Source organism: Prionailurus viverrinus, chromosome D4, assembly GCF_022837055.1.
Source record: "Prionailurus viverrinus isolate Anna chromosome D4, UM_Priviv_1.0, whole genome shotgun sequence".
NCBI lineage: Eukaryota > Metazoa > Chordata > Mammalia > Carnivora > Felidae > Prionailurus > Prionailurus viverrinus.
The window spans coordinates 55,241,916-55,259,803 of record NC_062573.1 but is presented as its reverse complement, the minus strand read 5'-3'; the positions used below and the strand labels follow the sequence as shown (position 1 = coordinate 55,259,803).

General features: G+C 39.3%; 1 protein-coding gene across 14 annotated transcripts in view; it reads left to right on the top strand.

Moving 5' to 3' along the window:
• Nucleotides 1-17,888, top strand: part of KDM4C (lysine demethylase 4C) — a 444,753-nt gene that overhangs the window by 390,447 nt on the left and 36,418 nt on the right. For 12 of the 14 annotated variants that reach the window (XM_047829319.1, XM_047829309.1, XM_047829315.1 and 9 more), the window contains 2 exons: nucleotides 10,252-10,302; nucleotides 12,553-12,723. In XM_047829319.1, coding sequence (XP_047685275.1) covers nucleotides 10,252-10,302; nucleotides 12,553-12,723 — 222 coding nt within the window. The remainder of the gene's footprint in view (nucleotides 1-10,251; nucleotides 10,303-12,552; nucleotides 12,724-17,888) is intronic. The other 2 variants (XM_047829318.1, XM_047829324.1) reach the window with 1 other exon arrangement.

The following is a 17,888-nucleotide window of genomic DNA, read 5'->3' as shown; positions in this document are numbered from 1 at the left end:
GGAGAGGTTTCCACTGACATGCTCCCTAGAAAGCAACCTACAGTGACCTTATAGACCCCAGACCTGAGGCTCTTTTGCCTTGAATTGAGCCATCTCTAGCTTATTTGTTTTTCCTTCCCCCTTTTCCAGATCTTTCTCAAAGCCTGGCTACTTGGTAAGGGTCTTTGTACCAGTTCTGATTAAGGCACCAGCTGCAGGAATCTTCAACCCACTTCTGATGCTAATTGAAGTGTTTAAAGGGGTTTTGGATTTGTGGGAACAGAGAACAGATGCCTCCATTGCAGATTCTGGTTTTAATCAGCCAAGGATATGGAAAGTGATCAGAATGTGGAGGCCATGCAGGCAGAGCAGAGGTTGAATGCCTGGGGGTGGCACTTCTCCTACACATTGCTCCCTGTTGGGGCTCTCCCCAGTTATGGCAGTGTCTGCATGGGGCTGGCTGCTGCTGGAACTGAATAAAAGTCATATTTTGTGACCATACAGTTGCTCTATATTAAGGGCTTACATCTCCATTGTGGAAGAATTTACTTTTAAGAGGCTAGGCCTGGGGCGCCTGGGTGGCGCAGTCGGTTAAGCGTCCGACTTCAGCCAGGTCACGATCTCGCGGTCCGTGAGTTCGAGCCCCGCGTCAGGCTCTGGGCTGATGGCTCAGAGCCTGGAGCTTGTTTCCGATTCTGTGTCTCCCTCTCTCTCTGCCCCTCCCCCGTTCATGCTCTGTCTCTCTCTGTCCCAAAAATAAATAAATGTTGAAAAAAAAAATTAAAAAAAAAAAAGAGGCTAGGCCTTTCCATTTAAGGAAATTCTTGCAAGGAGTTGGCTCTTGAATCAGATGCAGGGTCAGCAAGGCCACATCCTCATCTGGGGGCAGAAAGCAGAGTCAGGTCCCAGGTGGTTCAGAAAAATATCTCTTCTCTTAGAATAGCCTTTCCCCAGACTTTTATTTCTTTTAATTTTTTTTAATGTTTATTTTTTTTGAGAGAGAGAGACAGAATGTGAATGTGGGAGGGACAGAGAGAGGGAGACACAGAAGCTGAAGCAGGATCCAGTCTCTGAGCTGTCTTCACAGAGCCCAACGCGGGGCTCGAACCCACGAACTGTGAGATCATGACCTGAGCCGAAGTCAGGTGCTTAACTGACTGAGCCACCCAGGTGCCCTTCCAGACTTTTTTTCTGATCCTTTAATCTGGTTGGGTAAAAGAACATTATCTCAGATATATTTTCTGGAAACAACCAAATGCACTGGAAAAATGTTAGGACATACATTGTGTGGGACACCTTATTTATTTTGCAAATAGGCAATACTTACTCCTGAGGGCCTAAAGAGCCCCTGAAATCACTTTGAAGCCATCTGTGGGACTGAGGCCTCATGTGTTTTTAACATGAGTGTTTATAGTTACCCTCTATAGAGCTTTGATTATTAGATCTCTTATCTGACAGCCTCGGTTATCTTTATCTCTCTCAAAATGTGTAATATGTGGCTTCACAGAAAAGAATATATTGCTGAACTTTTTATTCTGGCCTTGTAAAACTGCAAATTAATTCTGATTTAAAAAAAAAAATTAAGAAAGATCTGTATCTTGGTGCAGGTGTTTGGTTTTTACCACAAAAGCAGACTCATCAGAATCCCCAGGAGAAACTTGTCCGTGTCGTGTTTCCTCCTTGGCTCTGTTTTCCCCATCACACAGCATGCATGGAACCAGGGAGCCAGTCAGCAAGACCTAGGCTTGCACTGCAGGAAGGAGTATTTACATGACACAGTTGAAATTTAGTGACTTCAAGGACCACACATACTGAGGAAATCAAGTCTTCCTTTCCTAGGACCACTTACCTGGTTTCACTTTTTAGCATAGGTAAGGTATGTTTCCATGTAAAATGGTTGTGCACTTTTTCCACAGAATTAATGTATCTCAGTACCCAGAAAATTTTAAGCTCTTTAGCAATTTATAGTCTTTTTTAAAAAAGAAAATAATTGAGGCACGCTTTATTGTCTGATAGCTTGTGAAAAAAATTAGGTAGTGACACTAATCCCATATTTTAACATTGGTATTAGAATGAAGAACTATGGATACAGTAGAGAAATACAAATGGAATGTGTCAACAGACAGACAACAGGAAAGGGTATTTGACATTCCAACATCTTGTAAAGCACAAGAGATAGGGTTTCTCAATTCTTTCATGTAGAGTACCGTAATTAGATGCCATAGTCATAATGCAATCCATAGATACCAACAAAATGCAATGAAAGTGTAGCTTTTTAAGACTATTAGCTGCAAACAATAGAAATGGCAAGTAAATAAGTTCCAACGTTTGTATCTAAGAAGTTACTTTCTAGGTCAACATAATCTGTCCACTTTTAACAAACATGACGTATAAAACCCTAGATTAACTAAAAAGCCCTTATGAGGTCTCTTTGCAGGAAGCCAGTCAGCCTGGGGACACCCCAACTTCTGTGCCCTTCCTTTCCATAAATTGTTGGTAGCCATCTTGGGGTCTGACAGTCTCACACCTGCAAATCAGCTCTTCTTTTTTTTCCATTCTTTATCTGAAATCGGCTTTGTGTGTGTGTGTGTGTGTGTGTGTGTGTGTGTGTGTGTGTGTGTGTGGTGCCTTAATCAGAACTGGTACAAAGACCCTTACCAAGTAGCCAGGCTTTGAGAAATGCAGATACCATGCATTCTGTTTATCCCACACTGTGTGTAGTGGGTCAGTGAAATTACAGAGTGTAGTATCTGAAGAAACTTAAGAAATTACTGTTTCTACATTTTTAAATAAAGCATTCTTTTAATTTTTCTTTGAGCCATTACTGAAATAACTTGGCACTCAGAAGCTTTTGCTTGTGGCAGGAAGCAATTGGAATTGAAATGCTCTTTTCTGTGGGCATCAGATACCTTAATCATTTACTTTTGGTTTTGTTTGACCCCCTGGAGTACTAGTTAAGCCTTTTGGTTAAGTTTCCTCATATATTTTTCAGGAATAAGAAGAAAATACAAAATTTCCAACCCTTATATTCAACACCTTTTAATTGTACCTTCAAATCTGTTATTATATATCTTTATCATGTGTTTGGAGTAAAGACTGGTGTCCTTACTAGATACTGAGAAGTAATTTTTGCCAAGGCTATAGGGACCACAGAGATGACCTTCAGGTGATATTTGAGAGAACATGGGGGGAAAAGAAAGGGTTCCTGCTACAGAACCTCTCAGTTTTTTCCCATCCCTTCCGCCTCCACAGGAACCCCACATATCTTTTTTAAGCACAGTGCTTGGCACAGAGATGCACTTAAGTAAAACTAGATAGGTTGATAGATGGATGTTCATTTTCTTGATTAACAATGGGAAGATTTTAACACTGGTGCGATGGCCAGGCAAATTCTGTGCTTCTGCTGTCATGAGGGGTGGTAGAAAGCTGTTGGCTGGTTCTTCTTTCATTGTTCCTATGGCTATTTCTCCTGAAATTTCAAAGGAAACCTAAGAAGCTTGCATTTTTGAGATCTAGTGCATCCTCTCACTGTGTGTCTCTCTCTTCCTTTCCCTCCTTCCCCTCCCTCTCTCTTCCTTCTCTCTCTTCTCTCTCCTCCTTTCTCTCCCCGTCTCTCACTCATGCTCATATAACTACTGTGTTTTTATAGAACCACAATTGCTTATGCCACCCTAATTTTATCTTCTGTTCAAGGGGACTACCTTCCTTTGTTGGGAGCAGTGTGTCAATGCAGACTAAGGTGAATAAAAGTAATATAATAATAGCTAATATTTGTATAGTGACTTTTATAGTTTACCGTGTACTTTTATATATAACTATTTATCTCATTTGGTCCTTATAGTCACCACTTCCCTGGTATTATGATTGTATACATTTTACAGATGATGAAGTGGCACTTCAGAGAAGTTCACAAATCATTAAAAGATATAGAGCTTTCAAGTCATCAGAGTCACAGCATGTGTGACATTTTATTTAGAGTGTGTGGTTTTGGTAGTCACTTTTCTAACTTGAGACTATAGCTTAGGTTAGCTTACATAGTGTCATTATTTACCTGGATTTCCTTCTTAGTGGCATGGAAAAACTGTATAACCATTTAATTAGTCTAATTTATTACTTTGAATTTTCTGGTAACATTTATTTTTGCATCTATTTTAGCTGTTTTGAACCCATACACCAGCTGTAATTGAGATTCAAAAATCCTTATTGGCAAGAATGCCATATAGTGATACTTGCTTCTCTCTGTTGAAAATATCCCATCTGAGGTAATTTTTTAAAGTTGTTATTACCTTATAATTGAGCCAGTGATTTTCCTGCTCCTTTCCCCTGTTATAGTTCCTCTTAAATTGTTTTTTCTTTCAAGATTACTTTGAGTATTTTAGTTTCTTTGCATTTTCATATAAGTTTTAGAATCAACTTGTTAATTTCTACACACACACACACACACACACACACACAGCCTGCTGTGAATGATTGAGATTTTGTTGAACCTGTAGTTCTCTCCAGATTTTACTGTTGCTACCCTGAAGCCTGAAGAGCTCCTGAAATGTAAAAGCCCAAGGCAGAGCTTCTGGGGGCAGGCATCCAGGGACTTGCATGTTCACTAGCAACTAATGAGTTTGGATGTGACTTAGGAGTGCATGTCAAGTTCCATCTTAGCAGTGGGAGCCTTCCACACCCCTCCAGCTCCACCAGTCTAATGGATGTGAACTTTGCTCTCTGCTGTTTTTGAAGTAAGTTGTTTATTATTCAGAATAGAAAGCAGGTGGTGCCTACCTGTTGAGAATTCCCTACATGGACAGAGTGAGCATCTAAAGATGGTTCTCCTGTCTCAGTCCTCTTCACTTCCCTACCAAACAAGATCTCTGAGGTGAGCTAATGACTCAGATGGAAAAGAATTAGTTTTTCCTCAGTATCTTCTGCAGCCTGTTAGTTATACTTCTACAGGCATTTTAAATGAATAAGACCTTAAATCTGCTGGGAAACTGCTTACCACCATTTCCCACTGTATTATGTTGGTACTTAAAAATGCACAAGAAGTGAAAGTACACATGAACAAACAGACGTGTAGAAAATTAAATACTTGTGACATTTTTATGGGTCCGCATGTGCATTTCTCCTGTTGGAGCAATTATTTCTTCATGAAGCCCCAGGGATTTGGGTTTTTCCAGATAGAAGATTTTTACCTAGCTCTTGTAATTTTACAAAGAAAGCTTTCATTATTACAAGGCAAATTTATGTGAGTGACTTCTACTACAGAAATTTGGTAAAAGAAGAATAGTGGGTATTAATTTACTCAGATCCCTCTAGGAATTTTTATAAAATGGTACCTTGAAAAAATACAATAACAATATCTCATGGGTTATTAAATCATAGAAATTAGGGAGAAATAATAAAGTTGAGAAGGTTACTGGAGATAAATGAAATGTGCTTTTTGGCCGGTTTGCTGGATAAGTTACTTCATTTCTTCAACTCTCCAGTGTTGCTGGCTCTATATACACTATTGTATTTGGATTTACACCCTTTATTAACATCATTATATAGATGGAGAACCCAGTCAGGGATTTTCCCAAGATGACATCTCTGCCCATGACTCACCTTGTCAGACGGTGAGTGACCCTTCTTCAAGGCATAAACACAACTAAGCCTTTGCCAGGTCTGATCAGAGAAGGTATTGCCAAAATATAGGAATCTTCCTTCCTTCTGCCACACAGGACTCCTTCCCCCTGAGTCCTTGTTTTAGGGGTCTTATGTGAACTAACTGCTCTCTGCTCTCAAAAACCCAATGGGGAGAAATATATTTGAGAATGCAGTGTACATTCCAGCCTCAGTACTTAAGTTAGATTCCTGTGTCAGTTTAGGTCACACCCGTTTTAGTCTCCATAACTTTACCCTTCACAGAAATGCCGTCATTGATTTTCATTTCGCTATTGTGTTCTTTTATCTCACTATATACAAGCACAATATTATGTAAGTAATATTGTTGTGATTTTTTTATAAGGCTGTTAGAAGGTTAGCTGCTGTGCCTTTAAATATTCCAGGTGATAAACTCTTTTTTTATACTTTAGTATCAAGGAAAATTTGTCTATTAAAGGATGAGGAAAGATTTACCACTGTTTTCCACTAACTCTAGTGAGAATTTAACAATTCCCGTCAGTTCTGAGGCCACGGTGGCATTAACAGTTTCTGTGACTCTGTCCACAATAGAAACCATATTACCATTGTAACAGAGATTTAAAATATTGCTTATGTTCATCACAACTTTGAAATTAGAATATCAAGTTATTAGGTCTGCCACTAGATAATAGTATTTAATACATTATTAAAGAAGCAAAGATATTATACCACAAATTTACTTCTCAATATTATTTCAGTATAATTTGTTTCTTTTGTAATCTTTTCTTGTTTTATTTTATACATTTAAAAACATTATTCTGAGTAGGTGCCCACAGGCTGACAAGGTGGTAAAGGCCAGAGGTTTGTGACACCAAACACTCCATTCTCAAATAGCCTTCCTGGCATGTGTGCAAGAGTGCCTCCTGGCTCCTTCGGACTTGGTTCAGATGTTCCCTGTAGTGAAACCTGTGAAGGTCCCTTCCTGCCCTCATCTGAGCATTCTCAATACTTTGCATTTTGGTGAGCTATGTCTGTCTTCCCTACTAGCCTGTGAGCTATTTGAGAGAAGGGACTCTCTCTTTCTTGTATTTTAATCTTTAGCACCTAGCAAGGTGCCTTACTTATAACAAGCACTCAGTAACTGCTTATTTAAATGCCACTTTCTTTTTTTTTTTCTACTCCATGTCCATCCTTGCATTGCTTTTCCTCTTTGCATTGCTTGCCAGCTGGTTCTTGACTCTTTGGCTCAGGATTTACTACTATAGTGTACTCATCAGGTAGGCAGTGATGATTTCTTTCATCCTGTTTTATCAACACTAGCGTTAAATTTTTTGAGTTAGCCTATTCGATGTTGGAATGCCTTTGATGAACCAGGCCAGGCATTAGAAACACCTTTTTCTCCTTATTTGGGTTGTGGTCATTGATAGTTAGCCGTCTTTTCTTTCAAGTGTGGCCATTTATTTAAACATCAGCAGAGTCACAGAAAAGTTAGAGAGCTATGTGATAAGGGCCTGTTTCTTTTCTGAGCCTACTCCTAAGGGCAACACAGTATCAGGGGGAGAAAACACTTCAACATCCTATTATTTGTGCTGCCCCTTAGAGGTGGCTTAGTATGATGGAGAGGACAGGTATAGCAATAAGCAGAAAAAGATTTGTTGAGGGGTTTTGTTTTTGTTTTGTTGTTGTTGTTGTTGTTGTTGTTATTGTTGTTGTTTTTTAAATAGAACCCCAAACCTGAGAACAAAATCTATTCATTTTACTGAAGCATGTAAGCATGTCTTAGGAATCAGTAGTGGTTAATAAGAACAAAATAAAGGTGCCTTTTTTGTTATATCACATTTGGCATAAATATAGGGAGATATAAAAAAGTCAGATGAAATTTTATAACTAAATTTGTGTATCATTCTACTTTACAAATCATTTCCTGAGGCCCTTCTTTCATCTTATTTAACTGAAAGATAAATGATGAGGGTAATCTTTTCTTACTAAATAATTTGGCTTCAGCTTTTTTTGAGCATCTCAGTTAAGTAGACCTGACTATGGATTGGCTGTCATTTAAAGAACTTAGAAACTTACAAAAACTCTTATATTTTATTACATTTAGTGTTTTCAATAATTAAAGAAATATGTAATGGAAAGTACAGGGAAGTACATGAAGAGGCAAATAAACAAAATCCCACTACCTAGAGTTATATCTGCTAGCAGTTTAGTATATTTTTTCTTACTGTTCTTTTTTCTTAGTTGTGTGTGTGTGACAAACCAGCACAAAATGTAGTGACTTAAAACAATGATAGTTCTTCAGCTGGAAATTCTGTAGGTCACAAATTTTGGCTGAGCTCAGGGGGGTGGTTCTTCTGTTCCAGGCTGATTGCCTCATTCATCTGTGGTCAGCTACAGAACAGCTTGCCTTTTCCTAGCTGGGTTCATGTCTAGCACCTGAGCTCTGGTCCATGTGATCTCTCATCTTCCAGTAGGATAACTTGAGTTTGTTCACATGACAGTCTAGAGCCCCTAGAAAGAAACCTCAGAAGTGTGCAAGGCTTTTTGAGCAAAGGCTTTAAATTGGCATTCCATTACTTCAGCTGTATTCTTTTGGCTGAGGCAGGCTAAGCCACAAGGTGAGCCCAGATTTGAAGGGTGGGGAAATAACGTCCAGTCCTTGAAAGGAAGAGCTGCAAGGTCACATTGCAAAGGATGTGAAAACAGGAAGGAATGAAGATGTATGGACATTTTTTCATCTTACCACAGTGTGTCTGTGTCATGTGTACGTGGAGAAAAATGGACAGCATGTCATTATACATTATACATTTTTCATCTCCATATAGGCTTCAAATCCAAGTTACAGATTCAACTCTGTGTATACTGGGGAGTATACTGAATATACTGGGGTGGTTAAATGGTTTCTTAGCTGAGAAGTATCTCAATGGGTGTGTAGAATAGAGGAGGTGCTCGATAAATCAGAAAAGAAAGCAAAAGAAAATGTAACTTCTTTAGGCAACTGTTTGAATTCCATTGGGTCCACCCATGGTAGGTTTTATTTATACTCTGATTTCTGTCTATGTATCTTCTCCTGGTTGATGATACCAAGGCACTCGTTATAGGAGAGCGCCTGCCTCTGAGCCCTACTGTAGCCTCTCACCATCTCTGAGATCTTGGAAGAGTCCCTTGACTGTGTACCTCAGTTACTTCATCTATTTAATGAAAATAACAACTACCTCACAGAGTTGTTGGGAGAATTTAATTAACTAAGGTATATGGACATGTATTGGTAACTCTACCTATATAATTGTGTCCCAGGAACTCTCTGATGCTTTCATGGAATGTCTATAACATTTCTTACTTAACATTTTTTTCACATTCCCAGCATTTCAAACTGGCTCTAGCTTTCTTTAAAATAAACTGTGCTTTTTTTTCCTTAAACAACTGTTTGTTCATTTCTGCTTAGTGCATTTTGAAGGAAATTTAACTTTCTCAGCCTTAGCCTGTGTACTAATCTTCAAAATACGATAGCCATTTCTATAATTTGATAGAGCCTCCCTGTTAACATCAATAGATCCTTAGGCTTTTCTGACAGGGAATATTTTTGAGAATGTATAATCAGTTATGGGGAATTCTTGTCAATAAATTTTCTCTACAAAAATAAATCAGAAATCCTATCACAATAGCATTATGGAAAAAATCTGTTTTCCTTACTACTCCCTACAAAATGGTCATGCTTGAAGCTCATGGAAATTTTTACTTGGGTGAAGGCTATATATTTAATTTGTGTGCTGGCCATCTTTCCAACCAGCCAGTTTGCATAAATTTCAGGTCCTAAGTAGGAAGAAGGTGGTTGCGTGTAGAGTCAACCTTTTCTCTATCAAGTCTGTATCACTTTTATTTTCCCATGACTGGCCACTTCCACTTTCCAGACCCTGTGAATTTCACCATAAACTTTCTTTATTCCCTCCCCCTACTCATATACATGCCTATGCACTCCAAGAAAGAGGAACATCTTCCTGAAACTCCCCTTTGTTTCTCTTTTCCCTTTTCTGGACCATGAATGATTAGAATTAGTCCACTCCTATTATGAAAATGTGTCTGTAACCATCCTTACAGTTCGTTCATTCGTCTTTAAAAACTCATTCATTCACTTGTTCATTCATTCATCATTCATCCAGCAGTAACAGTGTTGTACATACTGTGGTGGGTGCTGTGGAACAAAAGACATATAGGCCTGGCGCTGATGCATGGATTTTGCCCTGCTGTAGGAGGAACAGTCCAAGAAGGTGTCATTTGGGCAGGACTTGAAGACAGTTGGGAGTGGGGGGTGGAGGCCACCTTACACGCCTTCCCTGCTAAGGACCATAGCTTTGTGCCCATGTTTGACAAGAGTTAGAATCAGAAGTGGATGAGGTAAAGAGCAGAACAGTGATGGGACTGGATTCAGCCACTCGTGTGAAATAAGGGTGCTGCACAGTCATACATGCCAAGTACTGAGGGACAGCAGAGAAGAGTGGCTTATTAACCTGGGCTAGGGTCTTATGTATGTTCTCCACTTAACAAAAATAAAACCAGTTAACAGTAGCTAAGAACCAATTGCCTGTGAATCTAGGTAGTTTATGTACTTTATGCTGTTTTTGTAGCAAACCTTTAATGTAAATATTATCCCTCCTACAGATGAACAAACTGAGGCTGATAAAGGTTCAAGATCCCAAGATCACACAGCTAGTAAGTAGCAGAGCTTAGAATTCAAATCCAAATCATTGTTTCCTTAGAGGGTTAATTCCAATTTTAATAAGATATGCACACAGGAAGTAATATCATAGTAAAATATAGTACTTGCAATCCTGACCATGAGTGTTTTTAAGTCAGTTTGACAGAGAGATCACAACATCTACAAAAATTGTTGCCAGCATGAAGTCACTAAGGGCCACTGTGGATGGCCACACAGGCTGTCATGTCGCCCCCTACATTTAGCTGAAGCCTATATAGTCCTTAGGAGCATTTGTGGGCCCAGTTTTGGAGTTATGTAACTGCAAACTGCTTTCACTCGTGTTTGTTACTAACTACATCTAAGTCGTTCTTCTTACTTTGAGAAGTTAGATATATTTAAAGGGGTTGGGTGGAGAATGAAACAGGAAACTAGGTAATTATTTTGGTGTATGTCACATACTTTAGCCTAGCTATTAATGATGTCTGCTTCAAGCGTAGTGCACTTAAATCACTATAGCCTTCTTACTGTTGTCCTTTGTCAAGATGTTTACACATCTACCTAACTACATCAAAAGGCAAAGAAAATTTCCCCAACCAACCCAACAGTCACTGGGGAATGGTATCAAGGAGAAAAATACCCTTTTATTTTGTTAGGCATGTGAGAAACTAGATGGCAGAGCTCACTCTACAAGTAGGAGGCTGTAGGGACACACTTGTTGGGAGGGAGTCACCCCTCCATCCAACTCATGAGCACCTTTGTCCTCAGTGCCTTACTCCAGGCGCTTATCTTCCACCTGGCCCATTGTGATAAGCTCCCCACTCACCTTCTCCACCTATAGCCATACACACCTAGATCATTTCTCTTCTATTCATTCCACCTCTCAGTAGCTTCCTTAGGCCCACAGGATAATGTCCTGACTCCTTACGATGGCAAAGGAACTTCCCTCCTTCCTTCTTCCCCTCATAGCCCCTGACCTATGCCCTTGGCCATTTCTGCAGTCTTCTGCCTTCCCTCCTCCCCTGCCACACAAGAGCAGAATGTGGGGAGAGTGAGAGCCTCTTACTTAACAGGTGCCAAGTGCCAGCAATTAAGTGTGGAGGGAGTGTGAGAGCAGTGGTAATCGGCATATCACTACCATCATAGTAAAGATCTGATCAGGAACAACTCGTCAGTGGTGCTAAACCTGAGCGGATGTGTACAGGAACAGGATGTTTGTATGGCATTCAAGTTTCTCCCACAGATTGCTGATTAGTTGCAAGGGAAAAATAGTGATTGTAACATGGAGGAATTGGACTACAGTTTGTTTAGGATCAAAATTAACATCACCATTGAGAGTCAGACAGGCATCATGTTCTGCCAGATGTGATATCTTGAGAAGAATACAACATTATCTGTGTGGTGTTCTGGCCAGGAATGTATAACTTGAATCCAATCATGAGGAAACATCAGGTAAATGCTCTATTAAAAAAGGGAGAAGGGGAACTGTGTCCTTCAGAAGTATCACTCACGATCATAAAAGACCAAGAAGGGCTGTGAAAATGTTCCAGATTAACAGAGGCAGAAATGTTCCAGATTAACATAGCAGAACATAGCAGTCAAATGTTCCAGATTAACAGAGGCTAAAGAGAAGCAGCAGTACCTGACTCCCCAGGACCCTGTGCTGGAGAGCAGGGGCAGGGTGGGGGTAGGGGTGGGATTGAAGATCATTATTGGCTCAGTTGACAAAATTAGAACATAAGTTGCATCCATGTTACATTTACTAAAGTTACTAACTCTGTTGTGGTTATGTGAAGGCAAATCGCTATGCTTAAAAAATACACAACTGACATATTTAGGAGTAAAAGGCCTGTGATGGTGTGTGTGTGTGTGTGTGTGCATGTGTGTGTATAGATATATATGTGTGTCAGTTGTGTATTTTCTAAACATAGGAATTACATATGTAAACATTGTGTGTGTAAATACACACATATATAAAATAGAGTCAGAATATGCAAAAAACAGAAATGGTAAAATGTTAAAAATATCAATTGGTAACAATAGGTGAATCTGGGTAAAAGGGTCAAGAGTATATGGGTGTTTTTGTACTAATATGCTTGTAACTTTTAAGTTTGAAATTATTCCCCAATAAAAAGTTTAAAAATTAAAAATATGTATCATAACCATGTGAATTATTTTTTTCTAAATAAATATCTTTTCTTTTCTGTTCCTACCTTTTCCCTTTCTCCTGTTTCTTTTCTCTCATCTTTGTGTACCTCTTCTGTTAGAAGTCCAAGGCTGGCGAGAAGGGCATCTCTGTGGGGCAGACGGTCATCACGAAGCATCGGAACACCCGGTATTACAGCTGCAGAGTGATCGCTGTGACATCGCAGACCTTCTATGAGGTTGTGTTTGATGATGGCTCCTTCAGCAGAGACACATTCCCTGAGGATATAGTGGTGAGTAAATTCCTGGGGGATCTGCTCCCCAGTTTACTTTTTGTATAACTAAACTAGCTGAACCTTTTAGCAATCTTTCTTTCGGCTTTTGGAGTAACTCATTTCACTTAATATTCAACTCAGGTGTGCTTTTTGGCACTGACAAGAACTGTTTTCCAGGAGGTTCCTAGTGTTTTTCATTCTAAATAGTAGCCATGTGTACTTTGACTCATCTTCCCAAATTCCTTTAAGTAAGTGAGAAGTGTATGTGGCTAGGAAACATCAAATGCAAATTCACCTATTCTTTTCTGTTACAGAGCATTAGCATATTTGAATTCCTTTACTACCTCTTTTTCTTTATGCTTAACTGGAAATATGGCTTTTATTAATCTGACCTGACAGTGACATCTGTGATCCAACAGAAACATCTGTGGATGTTTCATATTGGAATAACAAAAGTCACTTAGGAAAAAGACTGAATTTTACTGAGCTTCTTAACTGGTCTGTTACAGGATGAGTAGGTGTGTGCATATGCGTGTCTGTCTGTCTTCTCCTTCTCTGTCTCCTCAGTAAACACCTCGGGATTTAGAGGAACTCGTGAATGTGTCTCATGGGCTTTCTTTTTAATAGCATGTTTCGTGAGAAGAATACTTTCCACAAAAGGTTTTTTGAAACTGAGCTAAAATCACATACTTGAGACCAGGGTTAGTTCAGTGGTCATCTTGTTATCCTTTCTATATTTAAGAGAAATGTTATTTTGGGGGAGCCAGGCCTCAATAATGTAGTTATAACTTCTGCTTGATGCTTTGCTCTTGTTTGTACTTGGAAGGGCATTTTTTTAATGATTCTTTAATAATTATGCATTATATGTGCAATTGATAATTCAACGTAACCATAGGAGATTGCTCATTAATATTTTCAGAATCTTGGTCTCCTGGGGCAAAAGTAACATTGATTCAATTAGCTTTGTTGTGTTTACTTCTCTGTACCATTAAGAGGGGAAAATATGTAAACAAAGTGACCTTACTTGAAAGATTTTAAAGCAAATGAATTTAGACAAAAAAAAATCCCAGGACTTGATTATACACCAAAAGGGTGAATTGTGTTTCTTTGCAGAATTCTACCTAGAGCTTCACTTTACTGCATTGCTGTTGCCATTCATAACCAGTAGCCCTTAGGTAACACATTCTCCTTGTTAGAATTAGTTATGTCTTGAAGCACTCAATCCACAGTTACTGAGTCCCTGCTGTGTGCCAACACTGGGTGCTGGGAAAGATAATGAGAATGTGTGATTCCTGCTCAGTCTAGAGGAAGGCAGGCTGGTAAATGGGTGCTTTCTATACCATGTGAGAAATGGAATAAATGAACCAAAAGCAAATTACTACCTGTTGAGTCTGGAAGAATGAGTAAGAGACTTGACAGGGTTAGTAAGGAGCTGACACCAACATGTACCACAGGCCAGGACCACTTTAAGAATGTGTTGTGCTTGAACTGATTTCATCCTCACAACTCTACATACTGGGCAGTACTATTGTTTACATTTTTCTGCTGAGGAAACTGAGACACAAAGAGGTAAATAACTTCCCCATGGTCACACATAGCTAATAATAAGGTCACACATAGCTAATAATACCAGAAAAGGTATTCAATCCCAGAGTCTGGCTCCAGAGCCTCTGTTCCTAACCCCTGAGAAGAAAGGAGAGGAAGGGATGTGCAAGGGCAAGGCACAGAAGATGCAGGAGACGGAGGCCTTGGCCTGTCCAGGTTACATTCTCACTTCAGAATTAGCTTTCTTTTGTGCAGACTGTGACCATTGAGCTGGTAGAGTCCAGGAGACTTTGCAGGGTGGGATGGAAGATTTCTGAGTACCAATCCCCAGCCTGAGCAAGTAGTTAGGTCTTTATCCATGATAGTGTTTAATGAATTCTAAATTCCCTTTCACTTCCAAAGTCTCCATATACCCAACATGTTCTAAGCTTTCCTAAAATGTCTTTAGCTTGTAAAATGTCTGTGATCCTGGAAGTTTTTTGAAATTCTAAAAGTCTCTCCTTTTACACCTTCTTTTTCCTCTGTCTGTGAATCTCGTACAAAGATGATCTTAAGTATATGTGGGTGCCGTGAGAAGAACAGAATTGTTCAGGACCACCTTGGCATTTAAGTCAATGAGAATGAAGAAACAACATTCTTTACAGCTTGATTAACTGTCACTTAGCATATTTGATAAGGATTGAGGTTGAGCAGCAGTGTGTGTGTGTGTGTGTGTGTGTGTGTGTGTGTGTGTGATCACAACTATAGCCTTGGAGGGAGGGGCTAGCATCTGCCTCTGCCTCATTTGGTGTGAAAAGATACTTTCTGCAGGAAGAAATCAGTTATAATCGTCTGCTATTATATAATCTTTTGAGTTTTTACAAGATGTGAAAAAGTATAGGGGCACCTGGGTGGCCCAGTGGGTTGAACGCCTGACTCCTGATTTTGGCTCAGGTCATGATCTCATGGTTTTTGGGTTCAAGTCCCGCATCAGGCTCTGTGTTGACAGTGCTGAGCCCACTTGGAATTCTCTCTCTCTACTCCTCCTGTGCTCTCTCTCTCTCTCTCTCTCTCTCAAAAATAAACTTAAAAAATGTATATTGCCCTTGTAAAAAAAATTCATAGGATTGTTCAAGACCACCTTGGTCTTCTCTCCTTCACCCTCAATACTCTACCCCGCCCCATCCCATCTCTTACATTTTTGATTACTTGTTCCAAACTTCTTATATAAGTAGGAATACTTCAGTCATGTTTTATTTTCAAATATCACATACTTTCTAATAGTATCACCATTTGTTGGCTGCTGCAACCTATTTATCTTGGTGAGGAAGAGACATTCTAGCTTGACTTTTTTGGTGGCTCTGTACGGAAGAATTTTTTTCTATTGTAATGCTGTGTTAGTCAGGGTTCGTCAGAGAAACAGCACCAGTAGGGTTTTTGTGTTTGTATTTAATATAATAAATATATTAAAAGTGTGTAATATACATATTAAAAGTGTATACATGTATATATATATATATATCTTACAAGTGTATATATATTAGAAGTGCATATATATTAAAATTGTGTATGTGTGTGTATATATGTGTGTATATATATATATATATATATATATATATATGACTTTTTAATGTTTATTTATTTATTTTAAGAGAAAGAGTGTGAAAGGGGGAGGGGCAGAGAGAGAGGGAGACAAAGGATCCGAAGCAGGGCCCTCACTGACAGTAGAGAGCCTTATGCAGGGCTTGATTCCACGAATTGTAAGATCATGACCTGAGCTGAAGTCGGACGCTTAACCAATTGAGCCACCCAGGTTCCCCTATGTGACATTTTTATAAAGAATGGGCTTCCATGATTATGGAGGCTGAGAGGTGCCAAGATCTGCAGTAGGTATGCTGGAGACCCAGGAGGGGCAATGGTTTCATTCCAGGTCCAAATCTAAAGGCCTACGAACCCGGAGAGACAGCGGTGTAGTTTTACTTTGGAAACTTGCAGGGTTGAGAAGAGCTGATTTTCATTCCAAGTGTGAAGGCAGGAAAAGCCAAGTTCCAGCTCCAAGCCACTCAGGCAGAGGAACTCCCCCTTATTTGGGGGGAGGGTCAGCCTCTTCTGTTCAGCCCTTAATTGATTGGATGAGGCCCACCCGAACTAGGGAGGGTAGTCTGCTTTACTCAGTCTATCAGTTCAGAGATTAAAACAATCCAAAAACACTTTCACAAACTCACGGGTACCTGGTGGCCCAGTCAAGTTGATACATAAAATTAACCAGAACCTATATTGTCCTGTGTCATTTCAGAAGACTCTTTCTTCATCTTGTCATATGAGAAGCTCTGATTCTACCTCAAGGTGTAGTTTTCTTTTCCATAAAGCAGCCACATTGTTTTGGGTGGTTTGTAGCACTCTATAGATCCACTCCAGGAGCCACATACTTTGTCCTGGTCATCATCTAGGCTTCCAAAAGCCAAGTCATGGATTTTGTAAGGCAAATTTTTAAAATTTAAAGGATTATCAAGGATTGGTTGGGGTCTGAGTTTCTCACTAAAATTAACGAAAGCTACATGATTAAATGCCTTTGTATTGTAGTATGTCAACTAGACCAGTTTGAGATGGGGAACTTGATGTTATGTTTTAAGACATAATGTGTGTGCATAATTAAGTATATTATAAATATATTCACATATAAATTGTATTTATTCCTGTATGTGATACTGTGTAAATATGCTTACATCACCATTTTTTAGGCCATTAGTTGCTGCAGCTGCAGTTATCCCACTACCACGTATGATCTCCACCTACACCAGAGGTGTCTTCTGGGATAGTCCTAGGATGCCTGACACCCTAATGGGAAGTCTCATCAGGAGATAAGAAGAAGAGAGTCAGCTGTGTTTCTGTCTCCGTGTCTTATAGATGGTGGTAGAACTATTATTTGGTGGAAATTAGAGAAATTTTGTTTTCATTAGCTGATACACCTGTGGCATCTGACACTGAGGTGGAAAATGATTTTTCTTCTCTTTGTACCTCTAATCCACACAATGTGCTTAACAGGGGTGAGTGCCTCTGGGAAGGCTCTTTTCATCAAGTGCAATATGACATCAGTGTCACTGGCTAGTGAAGAAGTAGCTTCTCTGAGCTGTGGGTGCTTGCTACCTAGAATGGGCACAGCGCAATTCCAATTTTTAAACTGTGAAAATAGCATTGAGAATATCACATTTAATTATTCTAAGCTGTTCATTTATGTATAAAGTAGATGCAACCCCTTTTGCAGCCTAAGGCTTTAGCAAAAGTTGCATTCCTTAGTTGTAGAATCATTGATTATGAATCATTTTATAAACACAACAGAAGAGAAACTTCTAATGCAGTCTGGTCTATCCATGTTTAAAAATAAACTTACCAGGCATGAAAATGACTATGTTAGGATTATGTAACTAGAAGGTATTTGGAGGAGTAGGGAGAAATATTCTTTGTACTACCAGGAAATTTCTTTCCATACCTAGGTACTTTATTTCCATGATAGCTGGAAAAATGTCCAAAATTTTTTCTCTCAACAATACACCTGCAGAATGTGTGTATCAGCCCAGTTAAACTCAGCATGCAATCTGTAGCCGTCAAGGAAAGTAATAAAAGATGTATTGCTACATGCCTCCGTCTGTCAGTCTGTG